This window comes from Porites lutea, chromosome 10 (genome assembly GCF_958299795.1).
Source record: "Porites lutea chromosome 10, jaPorLute2.1, whole genome shotgun sequence".
In the NCBI taxonomy this organism is placed as follows: domain Eukaryota; kingdom Metazoa; phylum Cnidaria; class Anthozoa; order Scleractinia; family Poritidae; genus Porites; species Porites lutea.
In genome coordinates this window covers 19877316-19901173 of record NC_133210.1, presented here as the reverse complement: position 1 = coordinate 19901173, position 23858 = coordinate 19877316, and the positions used below count along the sequence as shown (strand labels likewise).

At 39.7% G+C, this 23858-nt stretch overlaps 2 protein-coding genes across 2 annotated transcripts in view; one reads left to right on the top strand and one right to left on the bottom strand.

The window, feature by feature from the left end:
* LOC140949638 (hemicentin-1-like) overlaps positions 1-23132 on the bottom strand; it is a gene marked incomplete at its 5' end in the record, with an annotated part of 60841 nt that extends 37709 nt beyond the window's left edge. Inside the window, 7 exons of the mRNA XM_073398791.1 lie at positions 12258-12512; positions 14027-14281; positions 15496-15771; positions 17916-18176; positions 18758-19003; positions 22156-22494; positions 23060-23132. Of these exons, the coding sequence (XP_073254892.1) occupies positions 12258-12512; positions 14027-14281; positions 15496-15771; positions 17916-18176; positions 18758-19003; positions 22156-22494; positions 23060-23132 (1705 nt within the window). The remainder of the gene's footprint in view (positions 1-12257; positions 12513-14026; positions 14282-15495; positions 15772-17915; positions 18177-18757; positions 19004-22155; positions 22495-23059) is intronic.
* On the top strand, positions 119-8410 carry LOC140950760 (uncharacterized). The gene is made up of 3 exons (XM_073399994.1): positions 119-346; positions 916-7666; positions 8236-8410. Exon 2 carries the CDS (start codon positions 1133-1135, stop codon positions 7304-7306), a length of 6174 nt encoding a protein of 2057 aa, XP_073256095.1. The 5' UTR covers positions 119-346; positions 916-1132; the 3' UTR covers positions 7307-7666; positions 8236-8410.
* Positions 23133-23858: the final 726 nt, after the last annotated feature.

The window sequence follows — 23858 nt, the reverse complement described above, 5'->3', positions numbered from 1 at the left end:
TATCCACTATGCAAAAAGGGGCCATTTTACGGAAGTGTGTCAACACTTTTGTCCCTCATTGTCTGAATGCAAAATTGTGCTACTGCACACAAGTTGAGCCATGTATGACACTGATTGTAAATGACATCACAACAAGCTTTATTGATTTAGTGACATGATATCTCTCGCCTTAAGCTTTTCTGATTCGCTAGTTTCATTTCCTTAGACAACGCCTATTTTTACGTAGAAAACGCATGGTCTCTTAAGTTTAGCTTTAGTTGGATTTCGTCGTCTTCATGTGTACATCATTGTAGTCTATTTTGGATAGTTCATTTCTTGGTACTTAGAGGCAAGCGGGAACCGATATGTAAGTACATTTTATCTTCTGTAGTTTTGTCTATCTGGCAACTCATAAAGTATATTCCTGCAAGAAATTGTTGTAATACTCAGTATCTCGTACCATTACGTGACTACGCCTTTTTTGAGTTTCAAGTAGGTTTTTACCTTTTTAGTTCGGCGTGAGAATCTCATTTCTTTTAGTTTATTTAGTTTTCATGCGTTTGCAAACGTAGTCCGTTCTCAGATTTATTTTGTTAGTTTCTTAGTATAGCATTATTCGCAGGAAGCAACCATTATTGTTTTTGGGAAGGTTTCTTTACTCCTGCGTACCCAAATTTAGTTGATTTTATTCCTTTCATGAAGTATATTTAGTCTAATATTCTAGTTGGTAAATTTACTATTCCTGTATTTCAATAAGTATATTTCTTTTGTCTTATTACGCGTTTTGGCAAGGTTTTTATACCGGAACAGCTACGAAAATGAAAATATGATTGGAATGTCAGTAAAAAGTTTATATTATCTGCTAGCCAAACTATAATAATTGCAATTGTACTTTTAGCTTTTAGTAATTATTTGTTACGTTGCATTATATTTCAGTTTACGGTTCGATTATCGTCAATAAAATCACCATCAAGGACTAGCTCCTAGTTTCGTGATCACAGTTGATTCATGATCGACCAGTAAAATATACCCGCTCACACGGAGTTTCGCCGCCACAAATAGTTTTAGCCGCGTGACAATTGGCTTCTCCTACAGTCGCAGCGTATCATCCGTTACAGTAAAATATCGCCGTTACCTCTAACTTTCGTGCACAATGAGTTCAAAATCGGAAATTGGAGAAACTGGAATGAACGATGACGAACTTTACGAAGGATCGAAAGAACGCCAGGAATTCGAAGGCGCGGCGTCCGGCGAGATTAAGGACACACGCGAAAGGAAACAAACGATGAAAGGAAGAGAATATAAAAAAGAAACGCTAGAAAAAAGACGAAGAACATGCAGTTCTAATCTGCAAAAACACCTCGATTCGATTCGAGAACTTTTAAACTGCGATGAACCGCCGTGGGCCTCCTTGCAGCTTGCACGCGATAACCTCGATAAAATAAAGGACGAGTTTAATGACGCACATTACGAATTTTATGAGTATATCGACTCCGAAGAAGAAAGGCAAACCGCTTACCAATGGTTTGATGTACAAGACAGAGTAGCCATAGAATCACGTACCCAGCTTGTTGACAAAATCTATTCCGTAGAAAGGAAAGCTGAAGAGCAGAAACCCAAGTCCGCCTTTTCAGGCAGCAGTAAGAGATCAAAAAAGTCGAACACCTCGGGAGGGTCGGCTAGGTCACGAAGATTAGAAGCGGCGGCAAGAAAGGCCAAACTCGAAGTCGAAAAGCAGTTTTTAGAGCAGGAACACGAAATGCGAAAATTACAAATATTAAAAGAAATCTCTATTGCCGAGGCAGAAGAAAACGTAATGAAGAGAATCTTGAACGAAGAAAGTGAAATGATCACGAACGGCCATGCCAGTCGGAAACCATTAATTGACCCTGATGACAAGGATAATGACAAAGATAACAAGATTAAGGATGAGGTCAAAAGCGAAGATGTCAAAACAGAAATTAAGGATCAATTAAAGGAGCGTGAGGTCGATCAGATAAGCAAGGAACTTAATCCGAACACGCAACCTTTTGTCCCAAAACAAATACCGGCTTTCAACGCATCGCAAACCCAACCGTATCCGTCGTTTGACATCGGAGCCACTCTCAGTCATCTTGTAAGTTTGCAAGCAAAACAAACGGAATTGAGCTCGCTCCTCATCAATCAACAAAAAGCAGTTCATTTGCCTGTGAAAGAACCGCCTGTATTCTCGAGTGACAGTTTCGAGTATCCTGCTTTCATCACGGCATTTGATTCAATTATCGCGAACAACGTTCACACTGATCAGGATCGGCTATTCTTCTTAGAGAAATACACAAGCGGAAGCGCTAACGAGGCGATAAAAGGTTTTCTAGCCACGAACTCTGACACCGCTTATAAAGAAGCCCGCAAACTGTTGGAGCAGCGTTATGGGAACCCTGTGGTCGTAGCCGAAAATTACAAGTCAAATTTACGGAACTGGCGACAGATAAACGATGGCGATTCTAAAGGGCTTCGAGAGTTTTCCGATTTTTTGGTACGCTGTCAGGAAGCGATGAAAACTATGAAGTCCATGGCCGAGCTTGATTCTAGCCAAATACTAGTAACCCTGTCAACGAAGCTTCCCTCTTATTCGGGCGTCAAATGGTGCAGGTTCGCCCATGAAGAACAAGCAAAACGCCAGAACCCTGTCGGATTTAAAGATTTCGTCCAGTTTGTCAAGCAAGAAGCAGAGGTTGCTAATGATCCTGTATTCTCTCCTGACGCTCTCAAGAGAGAACGAAACAAAGCCACTAACATAAATGAGCAGCGCGTTCGTCTTACAAGACCAAAACGACGAAGTGAAGCCAGCACAGGCCAGTCTTTCTTTTCGTCTGTGACCAAATCGGGAGAAACTGGCAGAACTGCGGCTCCACTACCTCACTTAACACCATGTCCAATATGCGAAGGAAACCATTCAGCTGTGAAATGCCACAAGATCTTGAACGCCTCCCCCGTTGAAAGATACGACATCTTCTTGTCCAAAGGTTTATGTTTTAGATGTGCAAAATCAAGTCATCTTTCACGCAACTGCCCGTCCAAATCTACCTGCGGAGAGTGCGGAAAAAGGCACCACAACCTTCTGCACAGAAACGAGCCCACTGGTAAAGATAGCAAGCCTCAAGCAAAGGAAAAGGTTGATCAAAACAAACCACAAGAAAAGAAGGACTACTCGCCTAGTACCCCGGCAACAGCCAACGCCTCTAGTGTCTCTTTAACGTCACATGTTGAGTCGACCGTCATTACTAACTCAAAAATTGTGCCCGTTTTCGTGTCCCATCGTGATAACCCGAAGAAAGAAGCGAAGGTCTACGCTCTGCTAGACGATGCAAGCGACACCACGTTCATTACAACCAAAGTTCAACAAGCCCTCGGAATTGAAGGAGTAGAAACCGAGCTAACCCTTAGCACCATGTCGGGAAAGGAAGTCATATCAGTGTCAAGAATTGATGGCCTCGTAGCGGAAAGACTTGACAGAAGAGCGAAAGTGGATCTGCCCAAAACGTACGCAAAGGAAGGTATTCCATGCAGAGGGAATCAGATACCCACTCCAGAAATGGCCGATAAGTGGCCCCATCTCAAGAAAATCAAAGACAAGATACCCAAATTAGACGATAGCATTGAAATCGGCCTCCTCATTGGTTGCAATTGTCCGAAGGCGATCAAACCTAAAGAAGTCATCACAGGCAAAAGTGAAGATCCCTACGCAGTACGTACATTGCTTGGATGGTGTATTGTTGGACCCGTCACTAGCACCCAGTCCCCTGAATCTCCGATAGTCTCCTCGTGCAACGCAATCTTGACACATGAAAGCACCCCTATGGAAAACCTAAGTATTGACTTCGTCGTTCGAGACAAAGCAAAGGAAATAATGAATCCATTGGCGGTAAAACAAATGTTTGAACTTGACTTTGCTGAACACCGAAGCGCGAAAAAACAAGGTCTCTCTAAAGAAGATAGGAGATTTCTGAACATTGCGGAGACAGGCTTTCACAGATGCGACGACGGTCACTACGAACTTCCTCTCCCCTTAAAGGAAGATTTTAAAGGTCTACCTAACAATAGAAATGATGCAGTCCGACGTATGTATCACCTCAAGAAACGATTTGACTCACCAAACGGCAAGGATTATAAAGAAGAATATATAAAGTTCATGAAAGACATGATTGACAATGGTTACGCTGAAAAGGTTCCAGATGACGACAACTTGAAACCTGGCATGACATTCTACATCAATCACCATGGAACAAGACATCCAAAAAAGAAAAAACTGAGAATAGTTTTTAACTGCAGTCAGGAATATAGCGGTGAATCCCTGAACAAGTATTTGATTCAAGGCCCTTTGTTGACTAACGACCTAACAGGTGTCCTTTTAAGATTCAGACAAGAACCGATCGCCGTGACATGTGACATTGAGGGAATGTTTCATCAAGTACGCGTCAACCCTGAACATCGCGACCTTCTGCGTTTCCTCTGGTGGGAAGACAATGACCCTTCCAAGGGTCTCGTAGATTATCGCATGACAGTTCACTTGTTTGGCGCCACATCATCCCCGAGTTGCGCCAACTTTGCGCTGAAGCAAACCGCGAACGACTTCGAGGGAGAATATGGAGAGCAAGCGGCCGAATTTATCCGAAAGGATTTTTATGTTGATGATGGTTTGAAGTCAGTCCCTACAACAGCGTCAGCGGTGGAGCTGGTGAAGAACGTAAAAGCCATGTGTCATCAAGGTGGTTTCAATCTCCACAAGTTCTTATCCAACAGCAAAGAAGTAATCAAGAGCATCCCAGAAAGTGACAGAACTGAGGGTGTCAAAGAAATCGACCTAGACTTGGATAAACTCCCTTTGGAACGCACATTAGGAGTGCAGTGGTGCGTCGAGTCCGATAGTTTTGAATTCAATATCGTTCTCCAAGACAAGCCATGTACAAGACGCGGAATTTTGTCCACCGTGAGTTCCGTATACGACCCCATAGGATTCGTTGCCCCTCTCATGTTGCAAGGAAAGGCAATTTTACAAGAACTATGTGGTCTCAACCTGGACTGGGACGAACCTGTTCCAGAAGAAGTAAAAATGAAATGGGAAAGATGGCGAATGGAACTGATGAAACTTCAAAGTATCAAAATTCCCCGATGTTACAAGCCAAGCCACTTCGGTCAAGTCATCAGAGCAGAATTACATCACTTTAGCGACGCAAGTGTCCAAGGATATGGTCAGTGTAGCTACCTGCGCCTTGAAGATGAAGCGCACAATGTGCACTGCGCGTTTGTGATGGGAAAATCTCGAGTAGCTCCTCTAAAACCTGTTACCATCCCGCGACTTGAGCTTACCGCTGCTGTCTGTTCCGTACGAATAAGCCAACAAATACATCGGGAATTAGAGTACACAATCGACGAAGACTTCTACTGGACGGATAGCAAGGTAGTGCTTGGGTATCTGAACAATGAAAGTAAACGATTTCATGTGTACGTGGCCAACAGGGTACAAGAGATACAAGATTGCACCGATAAGAAGCAATGGCGGTACATAGAATCTAAACAGAACCCCGCGGACGAGGCGTCGCGTGGAATGAAAGCCAAGGAACTTCAAGATTCAAGATGGATTCTGGGACCGGAGTTTCTGTGGAGCAAGGATTGTACTTGGCTGAATAGCGACGAACAGAGCCACATCTTGAGAGATGACGACCCCGAAGTTAAAAAATCAGTCACCATGACAACATCTTCGTCTGAAAAAAGCAAGTCTACTTTGGATGGAAGAGTCGAACGGTTTTCTAGCTGGTATCGCGCACAGCGGGCGGTAGCGTTGTGCATGAAGTATATGAAGAAATTAAAGGCTCGCGCCAAGAAAGAACCTGAGGAGACAGTTCAAGTGAGAGCCCAAGATCTGCAGAGAGCTGGAAAATTAATTATCCAAGCCGCGCAGTTCAAGGCATTTAAAGACCAGCTCAAGGAACCAGTAAAAGGAAAAGAGGACTCTTCAATGCACGTGACCACAAAGCCATATAATTCAGTTCGTAAATTAGACCCCTACATCGATGAGGATGGTGTTCTGCGCGTGGGTGGTCGTCTAAAGAATGCAGATTACGCCGATCAGGTTAAACATCCCGTAATTTTGCCAAAAGGAAGTCATGTGACCAAACTCATTACCAAGCACTACCACGAGTACACCAAGCATCAGGGCAAAGGAATGACGCTCAACGAAATTAGGTCTCGCGGTTATTGGATTATCGGAGGCTCATCCGCTGTAAGCGCCGTTATCGCTTCTTGTGTGACATGTAGGAAGCTCCGAGGACCGGTAATCGAACAGAGAATGGCAGACCTCCCAGAAGATCGACTGGAAAGTGCCCCACCTTTCACATATTGTGCAGCCGACTACTTTGGTCCGTTCATGGTAAAGGAAAAACGTAAAGAAATCAAGCGCTATGGAGTCATATTTACGTGTATGGCTTCAAGAGCAATCCACCTAGAGATCGCTAATTCACTCGACACTGATTCGTTCCTGAACGCATTCAGACGATTTACCAGCCGACGTGGACCCGTCCGTCAACTACGAAGCGATCAAGGAACTAATTTCGTGGGAGCCCGACGAGAACTTCTGGAAGCCCTAAACGAAATGGACCAGGAAAAAATCAAGTCAAGCCTCTTGAAAGAACAATGCGACTGGATCACCTTCAAGATGAATGTACCGTCGGCAAGCCACATGGGCGGCGTGTGGGAACGCCAGATACGAACGGTACGGAACGTGCTCTCATCCCTTTTACAACACAACTCTGAGCAACTTGATGATGAATCCCTCAGGACGTTCATGTGTGAGGCAGAGGCAATAGTTAACAGTCGCCCTCTCACAGTCAATCAGCTCACCGATCCAGATTCCGCAGAACCACTGACCCCAAGTCATCTTTTAACAATGAAGTCTAAGGTCCTACTATCACCGCCTGGAAAGTTCGAGCCGGCCGATATGTACGCTCGCAAGCGTTGGAGACGCGTACAGCATCTCGCCAATGAGTTTTGGACCCGCTGGCGTAAAGAATACTTACTCAGCCTCCAGGAACGTCAGAAGTGGACAAGACCCCGTCGAAATTTAAGCGTCGGTGACGTAGTGATGGTGAAAGATCCCAACCTCTCACGTAACGCATGGCAACTTGCTCGTGCCGCTACTGTCTACCCAAGTAAAGATGGTCAAGTCCGCAAGGTTCAAGTAGCCCTCGCAGATAGCTGCCTGGACAAGAATGGAAGGAGATCTGGACCTCTGCGTTACCTAGAGCGACCAGTACAGAAGTTAGTACTTTTAATGGCAGTGGAAGAGTGAGTACCGGGGAGATCCCCACCGAAGAGCCACAAGGTTACTTAAAAACGAACACTTTGATTTTGAACTTTGATTATAGTTTTTAGTTATATGAACTTTGATTAGTGAAATATAAATATTTCAGGGGAGCCATGTAAATGACATCACAACAAGCTTTATTGATTTAGTGACATGATATCTCTCGCCTTAAGCTTTTCTGATTCGCTAGTTTCATTTCCTTAGACAACGCCTATTTTTACGTAGAAAACGCATGGTCTCTTAAGTTTAGCTTTAGTTGGATTTCGTCGTCTTCATGTGTACATCATTGTAGTCTATTTTGGATAGTTCATTTCTTGGTACTTAGAGGCAAGCGGGAACCGATATGTAAGTACATTTTATCTTCTGTAGTTTTGTCTATCTGGCAACTCATAAAGTATATTCCTGCAAGAAATTGTTGTAATACTCAGTATCTCGTACCATTACGTGACTACGCCTTTTTTGAGTTTCAAGTAGGTTTTTACCTTTTTAGTTCGGCGTGAGAATCTCATTTCTTTTAGTTTATTTAGTTTTCATGCGTTTGCAAACGTAGTCCGTTCTCAGATTTATTTTGTTAGTTTCTTAGTATAGCATTATTCGCAGGAAGCAACCATTATTGTTTTTGGGAAGGTTTCTTTACTCCTGCGTACCCAAATTTAGTTGATTTTATTCCTTTCATGAAGTATATTTAGTCTAATATTCTAGTTGGTAAATTTACTATTCCTGTATTTCAATAAGTATATTTCTTTTGTCTTATTATGCGTTTTGGCAAGGTTTTTATACCGGAACAGCTACGAAAATGAAAATATGATTGGAATGTCAGTAAAAAGTTTATATTATCTGCTAGCCAAACTATAATAATTGCAATTGTACTTTTAGCTTTTAGTAATTATTTGTTACGTTGCATTATATTTCAGTTTACGGTTCGATTATCGTCAATAAAATCACCATCAAGGACTAGCTCCTAGTTTCGTGATCACAGTTGATTCATGATCGACCAGTAAAATATACCCGCTCACACGGAGTTTCGCCGCCACAAATAGTTTTAGCCGCGTGACAATTGGCTTCTCCTACAGTCGCAGCGTATCATCCGTTACACTGATTTTAACTGAAATTAAAGGAATCAATGACATAATTATGTTATTGGTGGTGGGGGTGACATTGACTTATTCACGACCGAATTATGGGACCAATTCGAATTACGTAATGACGTAATAAAAGGGCTGCGATATCCAGAATAAACGTCGATATGGTTTACATGCTAAAAACTGACGCTGAAACTCGCACACATGTACAACTTTTGATGAATTTCAAGGGTATGCGTACTGAAAATATTTTTAATAAAGTGAATATTTCTCGTTCTTCACTTTATCCGATTGTTAAGGCGCAAACAATCACGGGTAGGGTAAGGATTGACACGTAGTGGAGATAGTCACTGGCCAGTCACGGAAATATGGAACGTTAGTGAGGAGCGGCCGTCACTGCGTTCAATATCGAAACTACGGAAAAGTGAAGGTAAATTCATGGCCAATTCAATAAAAAACTAAGGACTGCGTAGCAAACATTGCAAGTGTACACGAAAACAATTACTTTCAATCCTACCTCGTGACACCCTGTGTGACATGATAACGCAACGTAAATAGCGTGACATGAGCGCACATGTCTGTGTATTTGGACTGCATTTCTCAAGCGAAACCCTGTGTTGTTGTCTATTGTCGGGAGAGAAAATGAAAAGAGAGCTTTGAAACGTGAACTGGTATTTGACTCTCAAAGAAAACGGCAGCTCAAACTGAGGAAAACACTGCTTCCTTCGTGTTACAACGGTTAACCAAGTTTCGGCAAACGGAAAGTAACATATTAAGTCTGTTATGACCTCTTAATGTCGATATGTATTCTCGTGGTTAACCGTTGAAACTCCTTATTTGCACCACATCGCTGGAATTTTTCTCGCCAAGAATACGTATTGCGAAGCACTTTCTACATAGCGGAATCTTCTTTTGCCTTTTGTGAGGAATTAGCGCATAAAACCGGAAGATTTTCCAGAGCACGGCCGTCATCGATCACGTGTTATCCCGCTTTCCTTGTCATCAAGTGAACTTCTGGGCCAAAGTAATTGCTGTTTTGGCGATGATACAAACTGGTGTGTCTATCTTGAAAACAATTTCTTTGGTATTCTGTGATTTACGAGCTGGGAAATGAAATAGTTGTCCACCCAACACCAATAAAAAAAATGCCACTGAATAAATGGCAGTCGGTCATCTTAAATCATTATAAAAGTACATTCCTAACCTTGTCTAACCTGTTCGACGCCTACACACGCTAAAGGTTTGGATCTGCTAGATTTGAAAAGGTCTCCAAAAAAAAATCATCTATTTATAGGGCATAGCACAAACGACTGGCTCATCATTTATGAGGTTCATAACCTGTATATTGTTCACGTCCTTTCACTAATGGCACAAGTCAATGTCAACAATAATGCATGTTGCAGTACTTCATTCGCTTAAGTTAACCATTTACCAGAACAATTTCCATTGTACCTTAGTGTTTCCATCCTTTTTCCACTATTGATAATACTTGTAAAAAAAATTACATCCGCAGCAGCGGCATTGATCACAACACAAATGATTTCCTCTCGACCCGACAGGGTATCAGGAACGCGCGCGGGAGTACAAGATTAAGTAATGACATACGCTTCGTACATTTTACTCTACGTATACTACAAATCAGGACCAAACTTTTCAAATTGTTGTTAATAAACAAACAATTTGGTCCATAGAGTAACGTCATCGCACAAAAATTCAGCAGCGTCCAAAATCGAGCCGGAAAACACAGATACATATTTCAGACAATCAGGGACAAAAGTAGTTGACACCATCACCCGCTGAAGACCAGCAGTATTAAAAGCTAATTAAATCATTCATGATATACATGTACATCTAGGAACAAGTAGGACTGGGGTGTTATTTAGCGGTATTGGAAAAATGTTTGGGATATGCTTGGTGGAACTTCAGGGCTTGAAATAACAGCCGGTCAAAAGACAATGTCCAGTCAAAAGTAGGCTTTGTCTAGTCATTTGTGCTTCTAATGGAAAATTAGAAAAAGAGAGATAGAGATAGGACCAAATAAACATTTTTCCAGCCAAAAACAGTTTGTGTCCGAGAAAAAATAGGTCTGACCAGACAACTTGAAGGGTGCTGGCCACAAAATTATTTTAACCCTGGAACTTTGTTGTTCCTGCACATCATGAAATGTTGTTGCATGCTAAAATTAAATACTCTGAGTACAGTAGAACGATCTCCAAGCTTCTCAAAATAACATGCCCCCACACGTCAGGGTTAGAGAAAAAATTTGAACTTCACTTGTCCAAAGGACAAGTGAGGTTCTAGTTGTATTAGTTAAAGCTCAGGTCTAGTTGTCCTTGTATGTCAAGTTAAATCCAAGTTCTAATGATGCATGGTAGTGGATAAGAAGCATGAACCTGTTTATTGTTGGAACTCAAATAAAACATACAGCATTTTAACTATCAAGAAAGTACTCATAAAAGTACTAATAATTTATTGTATGCTTATGTATTTAGTGTACTGTTTTGTTGTTTGCATCATGTATTACCCGCCAGGGGAAGGTTTCTTTCCAAGATTCCTGAAACTTTCGAACTTGTACCATTCAGCTGTCACCATGGTTCTTCTCAATCACCCCAATGTTTTCTGGGGAAGGATTAATTTCCTTTCCCCTTTGGCTGCTCACTGGTGCACCAAAATAGCCTGTATTTTATGCTTCGATGGTTACCAAGAGGGTCTATTACAAATGCAAAAGCTAATCCCCCAAAAGTCCCAGGCCCCTTTCAGAGCGCAATGAAATAAAATGGCGGATAGATCATAAGTCACCTGCATCAATGCTGTTCTCTTTTCATTTCTAACTCATAAGTTGCTTACACAAAAAGCAATCTGTTTTACGCTTTGGTCCGAGGTACCAAGGACATTCCAGATTTTCAAAAAACTATCCTCCATGCCCTTCACTCACAGCCATTTCTTGTCTTTACACAATTATAATGATGTTTTTGAAGGGAATGTTTATAAACATCTTAAGCTGTAGAATGCCTACAAGAAGTTTTGGAAGGAAAGAGCTATCCCCCTACAGTGATTTTGTTACCACTGTGTCCTGTGTCCCTAATGCATAACAATTCTCAAAGATGCAGATTGACAGCTTGTGTCCTTTGGGATGCAACGATCAATTGATCTAAAAAATGTTTTTCAAGAATGTCCTGTTTGCATGATTTAAAATATGTATTGAAAGCTACCTCCAAACAAAAGAGTAATGGACAAATATTTCCACCCAAATTATTCTCAGGAACCATTTTTTTTTTCAAAGTGCCCATGTTTATTTTACTGATGGAGTGGTTACTCATTATTTTTGCCATATACTGTATGGAAAGCATGTGGTTGAACCAGGATGGTGGACAGTGGTTCGTAATACTCCAAAGCTATCTTCTAACTGATTATGTAAAGCTTTAGGGCTTGTTAACTTTAAAAAGAAATGAGAAATGAGAACATTTTTTGTGACGAAGACTGTAATAATTATTTAATTTCAGGACACTGTAATATGTTACAGAGATAAGTGCTTTGCTATTCAGCTAGCCATTGAAAGTAAACTACAGATTAAATGTGATTGTCTGGTTTCATGAGAGTTCTGGCATCTTTCAATATAAAAGTAAGGACTCATTGTGTTTTGAACTTGGACTCACTGATTCTGTACTGGGACTCATGAGTTTTCATGAGATGAGTCCCAGGACTCACTATTAACAAATTGTAACAAAATCACTGCTCCTACCACAAGAGCATCACCAGAACCAAGGATTTAGCAGAGTTCACAACTCCCTTAACATTATGAATATTTCTTGATGTTATGATAACGGTATATAATAAAATTAACTCGTACTTACAAAACACATCCAAACTGCAGTTTCTTGTAGAATTAGAACCAATACCATTGAATGCGTGGCACTTATAGCTTCCCGCTTGACTATGATCAATGGAAGTAAAAACTAACTCCTCTGTGCTGCTCAGAATGACACCTGTTTCTTGATATATCCAGGTAACAACTGGCACTGGGTTGCCTGTTGCATTACAGTATAAAGTGGTATTGCTACCCTCTGTTATTGGACTTGGACACTTGTGGATAGATATGGCAGGCTTATCTGCAAAATTAAAAGAGAAGATCAATTTTATAATGTTATTTTATTATTTGTAAGGCTAGAAAACTGTTGAAAAATGCTTCAAACTTTGGAAGAAAACAGCAAAGCAATTTGAAAAGCAGTTCAAGTTAACTTGGAAGAACAGCTGCCATACATATTAAGGATTATCAAGTGTTTTAAACATTTCCAGGATTGTCACTTGATCTCTTAAAGTGCCTATCTGTTACTTTAATTGAAAGAGCACATTATGAAAAGAACTTTCCTCGAAAAATTTTGTGTTTTGGAGATTTTCAAGAAAATTTAAGAGAAATTTAAGTCTAATACCTTTGGAACAACTGTTGTGCTGATCACGGCATTGACAGGTTCGTAATTACATGATGTAATAAGGCATGAATTCAGGAACAGAAAACCACAATTTTTTGCATACTTATCCCTTTCTTAGGGTCACCAGTGTTGTTGCATATAACTGCAACGTACCTAATTGGAACATTTTACCTTTTAACAAAATTATCGTTTCAATTTTTATAATGGGAGAAATAAATCTAGAACTCCACACTTGTTTCATGGTATCTTAAGTGAATGTGTTTCTTTACTTTGTGGCTTCTTGATCTACGTTCCGGCTCTTTTGTTCCCCAAGTTTCAAAAATTAATGGTGACAAATTTAAAAGTTAAAAAAAAATCTAAAAAAAATCATGTTGAGTTCAAATCGACAAATTTTTTTGCAGAAGTTCTTGTAGCAATGTGCACTTTCAATGAAATAAATATATTTTTTGTAGGTTATGGGTGCTTTAACCCATTTTCCCCTGAAACACTTCAAATCACCCATGCGGATCCATGTCCCATCTAATGCTTGTGATGTTATCAGTTTCTATGGTCAATGACAACTTTGTCATCTAACCGTGCAGGGTGAAGAAATCTTTCAAACCAAACCAGAATGAGCACACTTTAGTCAACAAGGCCCAGAGAAAAAGGCAAAAAAAAAACAATTAACATTGACCCAAAAACTCCCATGACGAAAATGCACGACAAGGTGAGAAAAGCAAAAGAAGGGAGAAGAGAAAGTGAAAAGAAAAGTCAAGTATGCTGTGTCTGTTTCAAACTCCAAACCTTGAAAAGTTGCTTAATTCTGCGCATGCCCAAACTTCAATTTTGCACCTAGTTCAGACGATTACAAAGTGTACACAAAATATACAGGTTCAAAATGGCTTTTTGGTAAGACTTAGCTTTTTATGGCCAAACAGTGACCAGAAAACAACTTCAAAACAGCTTCAAAACAAGTTGTTTGGCAAAATTCCCTGGAGTGAATGGGTTAAAGACAAGCTGTTGAGGTAAGTGTGCAACCTATGTACGTATTAAATTGCATAGTTAATAACAGCATTTGACTGCTTATTAATACAATTTCTGCCCATCTTCCAAGGCCTTTGTAAGATAAATGTATAATCACTTTCCACCTAAGTGAACTTCCAATAAAAAATACAGTTACATGAAGAAAAAAAAATTTCCTTCAAATTGCTTACAAAGGACGTTTATGCTGAAGCTTGCTTTTGACTGTTCACCCACACCATTCCATGCTGTACATTTGTAGTTGCCATGTTGCTGTCGTGATATGTTACTAATGGCATACTGTTCTCCCTCATGTAATGCTGTTGGACTGCCATCTTTTGTCCATGTGATATTTGAGGCTGGGCTACCAGTTGCATTACAATGAAGAGTGACATTGCTTCCTTCAACTATGGTCTTGTTGGATGGAGCTTGGTCAATCTTAGAAGGATCTAAAAAAATTTAAAAATTATATGGCAAAATTTTAAGATTTACATGAACACTGTCTATAAATTCAGCAGGGAATTGGATACAGCCTGATGCAGCATAATGGTTGATTTCCCCTAACTAAATTGATGATTTCAACACAATGATTTCAATGTACTGTGCATGTATGTGCCCATGGACAGTTCATAAACATGTACAGTGTAATGTTAAAATAACACCATTGGTACATGTACCACATGACTTGTACATTAATTTTATAACCATGAATTTTCAAACACATGAACACATAAGAAAGTCAGCCATTTCCACACCTGATTCAGGGTTGAAACAAAAATTTACATCCATTTTTTAAGACTTTTCAAGGACCTCACTCAATTTTCAAGGATAACCTACCAGGAATGTAAGACACAGATTTGTAGTTAAAGGAAGTTAAATGTAATTTAACACAGTTAACAACGAGGAGTGCAGGTGAGTGTTGTCGGTCAGTGGCCAGTACGACTGCTTAAGCACAGTCAGCTTTGCTGGCATGATCTCCATGTGCATAGTACAGCATTTCCTAGCAGCCGCTCTCTTTGTTTAGCCTTTGGACCATTGTTCTACCCCCATCCCTCCCCCCCCCCCCTTTATTTTTCCACTGATAAATCAGTGTGACAGGTGCCTGGTTCCATTGGTGTGGGAGCTCAAGGCTGGAAAGCTCGGGTTTACCAGCCATGGAGGAGTAACTCTGTTTAGGGGCTGGCTTTGCCAAAAGTGGAAGCCACTGGACACTACAGGCACCCACCTCCACTAAGCAACGCAGTTGTTAAATGCATTATTCCCACTCCAAGCTAAAAAGACTTTTAGGCTTGAACTGTTTGCTCCACCAGTTTCTCTACATTTTTCAGTTCAACTGTCTTGACTAACATTTAAGGACTTTTCAAGGAAAATGGAATTCAAGGACTATTCAAGGATGCCCCTAAAATTCAAGGACTTTTCAAGCCTGTGCAACTGCAAACCATGTGATTTGATGTTTGCTCTCAGACCTTACAAACTTAAAGGAACTATTGCCGTAAATTATGTCTCTTTCATTTCCACAAACTGTGTAAGTGTAGGATCTTGTCTCTTGAGACAAGACTTTCTTTTTATGAGATGAGACATCCTCTCAGTTACTACCTACAACCCACTTGCAAGAGGGTGACAACTTACTTTTGACAAGCTAATACATGCACTCTGTACTTACAATGGACAGCAATGGTCACATTATCAATGGCACGATTCCCGATTCCATTTGAAGCAGTGCATTGGTAATGAAGCTCTTCTGTAGGTGTCCCAGGCCTGCTGATGTTGAACAGATTAAGGACTGCTGACTGAGACAGGATACTTGCACCAGCAGTACTGATTAAACTCCAAGTTATCACAGGAGAGGGAATCCCAGTTGCATTGCATGTCAGAGTTGCATTATTTATACCCTCCAAAATAATTAACGATGCTGGAGAGACTGAAACTCTCGGTAGATCTGAAAAAACGTCAATTTCAAAATAAGCATTGTAAAACTTATTTATAAATCAAAATATTCCTGCATGTAAATCATTGTATTGTTTTCCTAGAACAATCCATTCATAACATTATTATTATAATATTATTATTGTACTCTATACAGTCACTGTAGTACATGTGTCAGGGTTGTTACCAAGATTTCAAGTTGATGTGTATATTCCAGTTTAGTATATACTAAGACAGTGGATAGTGTTTTTCACACGCTCTGATTGGCTACTCAAACAGTGAATACCCTGCACTATTCACTGATTCACCTCCAGTTCCCCCAACCGAGCGACACCAAAGTCACGTAAGTTGCGAGCAAAATGCCTTCCTGGTTTGCTGCCATAACAAACAAAGAAATTTCACAACTAGTCAAGCAAGTTGTTCCCGAAATACATGAAAAAGGTGACAAAGTTCGGTTTGGAAGTTTTAACAGGTAAAGCTTTGTCTTTTTGACTTGAATTAATCGATAAAACCGCTGAAAAAGTTTTTTTGTTTACAAATGCAAATTAAGCTTAAGTCTTGCGTTACTTTATTTAGTTGACTTGTTCATAAATAAGCTTAAAACTAAATCTAATAATCTTTTTTACAGAATGAGTTAAATAAATACAAAAAGAATTCACAACTCCTTTTGAAGAAACTTCCCCGCAAGGGCTAAACAAATGCCTTCGAAAGTTTTATTTGTTGACAAGAAAAAGCGACGACCGCGGCCGTTCGGTCAATGCGCTCGAAAATTGTAATCGTTGGCAACAGTAAATGAGTTAATTAAAAATCATCATTTTTGTGCTCAATTACCTCACTGTTTTAGTATATACTAAAACAATTATAATATTATTCACCTCAGTGTCGGTGGCTAGTGGTGGATATTTACCTCACCGCTTCGCGGCCTCAGTAAATAATCACCACTAGCCACCTCCACTTCAGTGAATAATTGTTATATATTAGTAGGTAGGGAATTGAACAATTATTAGAGAGCTCTTTTGCTTCTTTTTTCCTGTTGTCTTGAAATGAAGTAGCAGGAGTCATCCTCATGAGGAGTCGCCTTAGTGACAGCCCTTATGTGCAGTGTATGAACAGAATGATTAAGTCAGAGGTTTAGAAATATAAACCTGCATTTAAGTGTTATTTGGAAAGCAAGCAGTCTTAAAATCCCACAGCCTTTGCTTGAAATACATGTACAACAATTTTCTACCCCAAAAAGAGTTGTCATCAAGAGCCAGGAGCCTCAGGGAATTCCATCAGCTACTTTGAAGGTGACCCCTAGCTATTTCATTAAAAAATACAAGAAAAAAAGGCCAAAAGAAATCCCTAGAGATGCTTGATTCCCCAACCTTCTTGTTGTATTACTGGCATACACGTAAACCCCAAAACTGGAAATCTTAGTGACAATCCTGCTACTTGGCGCAAAGCTAGGGGAAAGGGCCAAGAGTATGAAGATAAAGGTAAAACAAGCCAGGAGAAAAATAAGGGTATGAAAAAAGAAACACCATGTAAGTGGGTATTGAACAGAGAATGTTTGCCTGGCAATGAACCAGCTATCCCAAAATGCTGTGCAGGCAAATAAACACTGCATCATCGAAAATATTTTTTAAGCATTGATTATTTTCTGTGTAAATTATTGCAAAAAACACTGTTTAAAGCTAGTCAAACCATAGTATGAATTCAAATATGTATTTCAGGAAAATATGCCAGGTACTGAAGATGCACAAAAAAAAAACAAAACAAGATGCATTTCATCACATAAGAGAAGCACAGGTGACAAAAGGCCTCTGCGAAATGAGATGCAATACAAAAATCAACATTCTCTTACACTGCAACTCAATTTTCACCATTGTTTTTAAGATTATGGTCCAAATAGCTTCTTTTATTATTTTAACATGTACTTCTGAGGTTTAACTTCAAAGCGAAAAGCATGTCTTGACTGCTAAAACACGATTATAATATTATAATCAATTCTACTCAATTCAATATCTCTGGCTCTTTCTTAATGCCATCTAATGGTATTTTCAAATTAAACAAGACAAGTACAAGTTACAAAGATGTGGGACTCACACCACCCCCCTGTAGACTGTAACCCCCGCCCCCCCCAAGTAAGATTAGAAGTACAATACAACAACTTACCAACAACAGTCAAGTTGACAGTTGCAGTTTCTCCAACACCAGCCCTGTTTACAGGCAAACAGGAATAAACACCACTTCTACTCATCTTTAGGTTGTAAAACCCACTGACATTACTGCCAATGAACACTTCATTGTGGTAAAACCAGTAAACATGTGGAGATGGATATGAAGATGTGGAGCAGTTAAAGGTAACTGTGCTACCCAGTAAAACTGCACTGGTGTTTAAACTGCCCACTGAGAGTTGGGTATTTTCAGGCTTGACTGCAAAAGGAAAAATCATTAATTTCATATTTTAATATTTATACAGTCACAGAAATTACAAGCAAAATAATTTGTTTGAAAAAAAGTTAATTGCATTCATCTCAGAATACTAAATGACTCTTATTATTTTTGAGATACAAATTAAAATTGACTCCCTTGTGACCTGTTGACCACAAAATTAATTCTTGGGCAACGATGCGACAATGACATTCTGGCTATGCACTGTACTGTTGGCATTTTCGTGAAGGTTCCCTGCACTTTTGAAAGCATAAGCTTTGTAAGTGAAAAATTTAAATGACCCCAAATACATAATGTAAAATTTAATCTTAAAATTTGAAAAATTGAATCTAGATGCAGTTTTTGGTAAAGCCTCTCTTGTGAACTTAGTAGCTCATTTTTGTTTCCAGTTAAGCCAAAAATCATATGAAACTATTTACATTTTCTGAACTCAACCAAACATACAAATGTAACAGTAGCAAGAAATACTTCAACTGCCTCCTACAATTTTTTCACCCATTTTGAAATCATGAATTATGCGTACTACAGCGTTCATGCACAAACCTAAAAAAAATCATACATACACTGGACATCAAGGTAAGCACTGGCAGTAACAGTTACATTCAAGCTATTATCTGCAAAGCATGAATAGTTCCCTGAGTGGTTTCTGAATACAGTGAATGTTAAAGTGGTTTGATTGCCCACTGTTTGTCCATCTTTCAGCCATGTGATTGTTGGCACAGGGTTTCCAGATGCACTACAGAGGAAAGTTACTGCGTCTGTTTCATTTGCCGTCTTGTTACTTGGCACAGTGGTGAAATTCACTGGAACTGTAATAAAAAATTAAATCAAATTTTACAAATTGTGTTGAGTTTAACAGGGCTAGGCATTCACGGCTGGCTGCTTGCCCAAGGAAACAAAAAATTTCCTCGGGGCAACCAAGTTCAGGATCCTAGTTGCCAGACCAGGCAACTGAAATTTCTGTCCGAGGAAATAAATTTCAAAATTTCACAAGAATTGTGAAAACACAAGTAAAATTCTGAACATTTCATGTGTAGGATATCATTTTGTGAAATTTGACATTTATTTTCTTGGTCTCCCATAAGAAATTTTTTTGGGGTGTTATTACAGATGACTAACTACATCTTAATCCCTCAAAAAATGTAAAAAAGAGTGTGATATACTTTAAATTATTCTGGTACAAGGTTTTTGTCCACTGAAAATTAAAATTACTCAATTTCCTCACAGATTCTGTCTTAACCGCTTGGCCACACATGCCTCCACTGTTTTGCAGTTTTATCATTATTTAATTTGTTTGTACCCAAGGTTTCGGGCAACTAATAGTCTTCCTCTGACGACTAGATTGTGAGGCTTAATCCCTGAAGGGCAACCAACTTGAAAAGTTGCTGTCGACCCCTGGTTTAAGCAAATTTTTTCCAAAGATTAAAACTCAAACCATCACAATCATGAAATTATGAGTGGGTGTAAACAAAATGATCCTAGGAAGGCCCCATTCACTACATGTAAAATGTACAATTGTAGATGTGACTACATTTCCATAGTGTAGACCGTTGCAGGCACTGGGTTCCGGGACATTGTCCGAACTTTGAAGGTTCGTTTGTTTACAGCAAAGCTCATCAAAAGTCACGTGAAACTACAAGTGAAATCTAACACCACTAAAATCCCCAGGGAATCTACACCTTACAGCACGATCGAGAATTTTTCTGCCTGCCACAATACTTTGCGTGGCATTAAGCTGGCCACCTCGCAAGCCAACCGTCTTCGCTCGGCTTGCTCGTTGGCAATTACCTTATACCAGACTCACATAGTGTTGTGTCCTAGGCAGGTTTGGGGGGGAAGACCAAAAAAAGGGCTTTCCTCTTCAAAACATTCTTCTGTGAAATTGATCAAAGCATTTCACAAAAGCATTTCTAAATCTTTGTTTGGGAAGAGAACTGAAGCATTTTTTAGGTCACTGTCCAGTTCTGAGCTACATGGTATCCACAGAAATGACCAGATATTGGACTAACAGTTTCACTGTTTGGTGAAAAAACACCTTGTTTTGTAAGGAAAGATATTGCAGTCATAATAGAAACTGCCAGGTAAGTGGATGTTGTTGGCATTATGTGTCTTCTGCAGCTTAAAGTGAAATCATAACAAAACTATAATCAGTCCTAGGAGACAACATCACTGCATACATTTCCTATTTCCATCTGCAAACTTAAAGCGCCAGTAAAAAGTCAAGAATTCCTTCACTGTTTTCACGACAAGAATACATGAATGTTAGTTTTAGTCTGAGACTAAGATAAATGATCGTGAGGTTTCTTAAAAGTAATATATAAACAAACTTGCGTGTAAAATGCTAATTCAAGGCTACTGAGCAGAGTATTAAATGTTGTTGCAAATCTAATGACAGTAAGAATTCCATTTGATCATGAAATCTTCAGAAAAATTGCATATAAGGCCTGTTTCAAATGTCGCGGTGTCAAACTCAAATGAATTTGATCCGGAAGTTGTAGAGCAATGGCAAGGGATTGGTTTTAAATGCTGAATTCAATTCAGTCGCACCAAATTCAAAATAAAGAAAAACGTCGCAGTCAAGCACAGTAGAGTCAAAACACTTAAACATGTACATTTTCATAATTTATGAATTGAGTTCAGCACAGCAATAGCGCGACGCTTGAAAACTAGCAGTGTTACTGCTGTGTAGCACGGCAGACCCGGTCAAATTTAATTGCCGTGAACTAAATTCAAGTTGCTGAACAAAATGATTTATATTAAAATGTTGCACCACTACTGTGCCAAAGTAGAATTAATTCTATCAATTGAGTTCAGCACAGCAGTAGTACAACGTTTGAAACAGGACTAAGTTTGTCGTATACATGTATAAAGACATTTTTTGTATGTAGACATTTTCTTCTCACCATGCAACCTCCTAAATTTCGCACAACTTCCCAATATTTTACACGCCTTAATAGAAGGACTGCACACATAGAACAAATCAAGGACATACCGGTTGCGCTTTAACCCTATTCAGACTGGGCTTTTTTGGTCAATCTGTGACTGGGGGGGGGCTCCTCGGACCCCCCCTCTGTATCTCTGGAACCAATAATGCTAGGGTCATAAAATTTACACACAATGATCATCTCCGTACAAAGAAGCCCCACACCCAGTTTTGACTTGCCACGCCCAATGATGACGTCACAGTGACGTCAAATTCCGATTTTTCAATGTTTCTTATTATTTTTCCACTTAGATACGTAAAATATCAATAATACTGATAAAGTCATCTCTTTAATATCTTTTCTTATGAACTAGTAACAAGGAAACACTTGTACAGCAAGAAAAAGCAATAGGAAGCAATAAAATTTAAAATTTGAAATGGTTGTCCGCCATCTTGGATCCGCCATCTTGGATCCGCCATCTTGGATTTCCGTTTTTTTGTTAAAATTATAATTTAAAGCAACTTTCAAAGGGGAAAAAGCTCAGAATGTATAAAAGAAGTATCAAACTAATGTTTATTACCCAAACAAATGACTTTGGAACTGTTATTTGGAAAATAGAGCAGCATATTTGTCAAAGCAAAAAAGTGACAAATTTTACCCCACCCCTCCCCCCCCAAATATTCGATGTTGTAACATTTTGATGTAATTCAAAAATTAGTCCCAAGCAAAGACCATTTTAACAACAAAAAGCACTATAAGTGTAAAAACGCGACCTTAAAACAAAAAAATCACCATTTTTTAAATTTTCCAAAACCTGTGTCAGAAACTGGTTGCCATGGCAACATGATTAATCACATGGACATGGTAATTATACCAAAATGTTCCTAGATAAATTTTAGGAAAAGTCAGAAAATTTGAACGTCATAGCTCTTTCGGTGTAGGAGTTATCACGATTTTGCCGGAGGGGGGGTTCGAAAAGCCCCCCCCCCAGTCTGAATAGGGTTAAACAAGCATTAAGAAAACAAAAGGAAACTCACGGAGAACATCGAGGGTTATTGAACTTTCTGCGGTTACTATATCAGAAGATGTTTTAGCTTCAACTGTGAGTATATAATCAGTTGCATCGTCCGCCGTGACATTGCGAATTACCAAGGTTGCCGGCGCCTGAACTTCAAATCGCCCTGATTGGAATGCTAAGTACAAAAACACCTCTCTATCTATCAGTCCGATCTTTTCATCGGCTCCGGTCCTGGTCCTTCGGAATTCAACCTCCCTGAATCGATCTCCACCGAGGGTATAGTTCCATCGTAGAACCACTTCGCTGTTGACTAGGACTTGAGTCGGGTTGTCGGGTTCTAAAGTGATGGACACACTCTCTGCAAGAAGTAACACAACCACATTTGAGTATTTCTTATGACAGCTCCTTATAAACAATCTTTTAATGAGCTTGAATAAATCGATAAGCTTTCCACATTATTTTCATTACTTTTCACACTGTCAAATTATAGATAAGCTTAAATAACGGAATTAGTTTTATTAGCTACGGTTGCATGCAGGTACTAAACGAAGAACTTGAGCGCTCGGAAATCGACGCGACATCGTTTACACGGGCCGTGGTCAAACTAAAGGAAAACAATTCAACTTACCGACGAATGATACTTTGCTTAATGTAATAAACAAAGTAATAAACCACCAATTGGTCAAACTGTAAAACAGAACCCCCATTTCCACCGCAAAGCACGTTCAACGAGATCTGCAGAGCAGTCTACGGATGCCTCACCGCTTAACCGAGTTTTACAAACAGGCGCCGAGGTGCGAGACTCACAACATAAAACTCCCTTTTATTCGCTTTTTAGATTTTAGATTCATTAAAATTAATAACAGGATAGAAGCCATAGAAATGAAATACCTCAGCCACACTTTGGTCATTGTTCAACATACCAGGTGCGATCACAATCTTCCATCCATTGACACAAACCGAATCAACAACATTCACGCGCTCCCCTGAGACATAAGGGACCGGTCATTATTTATCACCTGGGGGGGGTCGGAGGATTTTGGGGGGGATCACTTGATTTTTAGGAGAACAGAGGGGGGGATCAGTCGTAACTGAGAGCCCAAAAGGGGGGATCACTGAAAATTTTGGAAGGATTCAGAGGGGGGACCACTCAAATCTGCTTGAACAATGCCAGTTTGAAAGCATACAACATAAATGTGCCCATTCTGCTGGGAGATGATAGCATTTGCAATCTCAATTTGTTCTAACACAACTTTATTTAAAAAACGGAAGTCTGTCACACTGGCGAATGTGTGCATTTCAATTTATATCGAGAAAGCTTTGTTTTAACGCTTTTATATTTTTCCTTTTATAACGTGCTCATTACTTAGCTAATATTCATCTTTAAACATGACAGGTGAATTCTAAATTGTGAACTATATAAACTTCTGATAACTGAAACATTGTAAAAAGAGTGTTTGTTTAAACATAAACCATTTATCGCCTCTCCAGGAATGGGCATCCTGTGTCAGCTCTATACTAAATTCGATTCAACTGCTTCATCTGCCTCATCTTGAGCCTCATCATCCCATTCAACAACTTCATTTGCCTCTTGAGCCTCGTCATCCGATTCAACAGCAACAGTCCCCTTCGGCAGGTTGACCCTGGACTTTGTGCCCTTAAAATGGCCGCCACTTGCTCTAGATTTTTTGCTAGGGTCGTGCTAAAAATACCCTTTTCTAG

What these genes read in the sequence shown, in the direction of transcription:
- LOC140950760 (XM_073399994.1), top strand. Translation starts at nt 1,133, where the DNA reads ATGAGTTCAAAATCGGAAATTGGAGAAACTGGAATGAACGATGACGAA.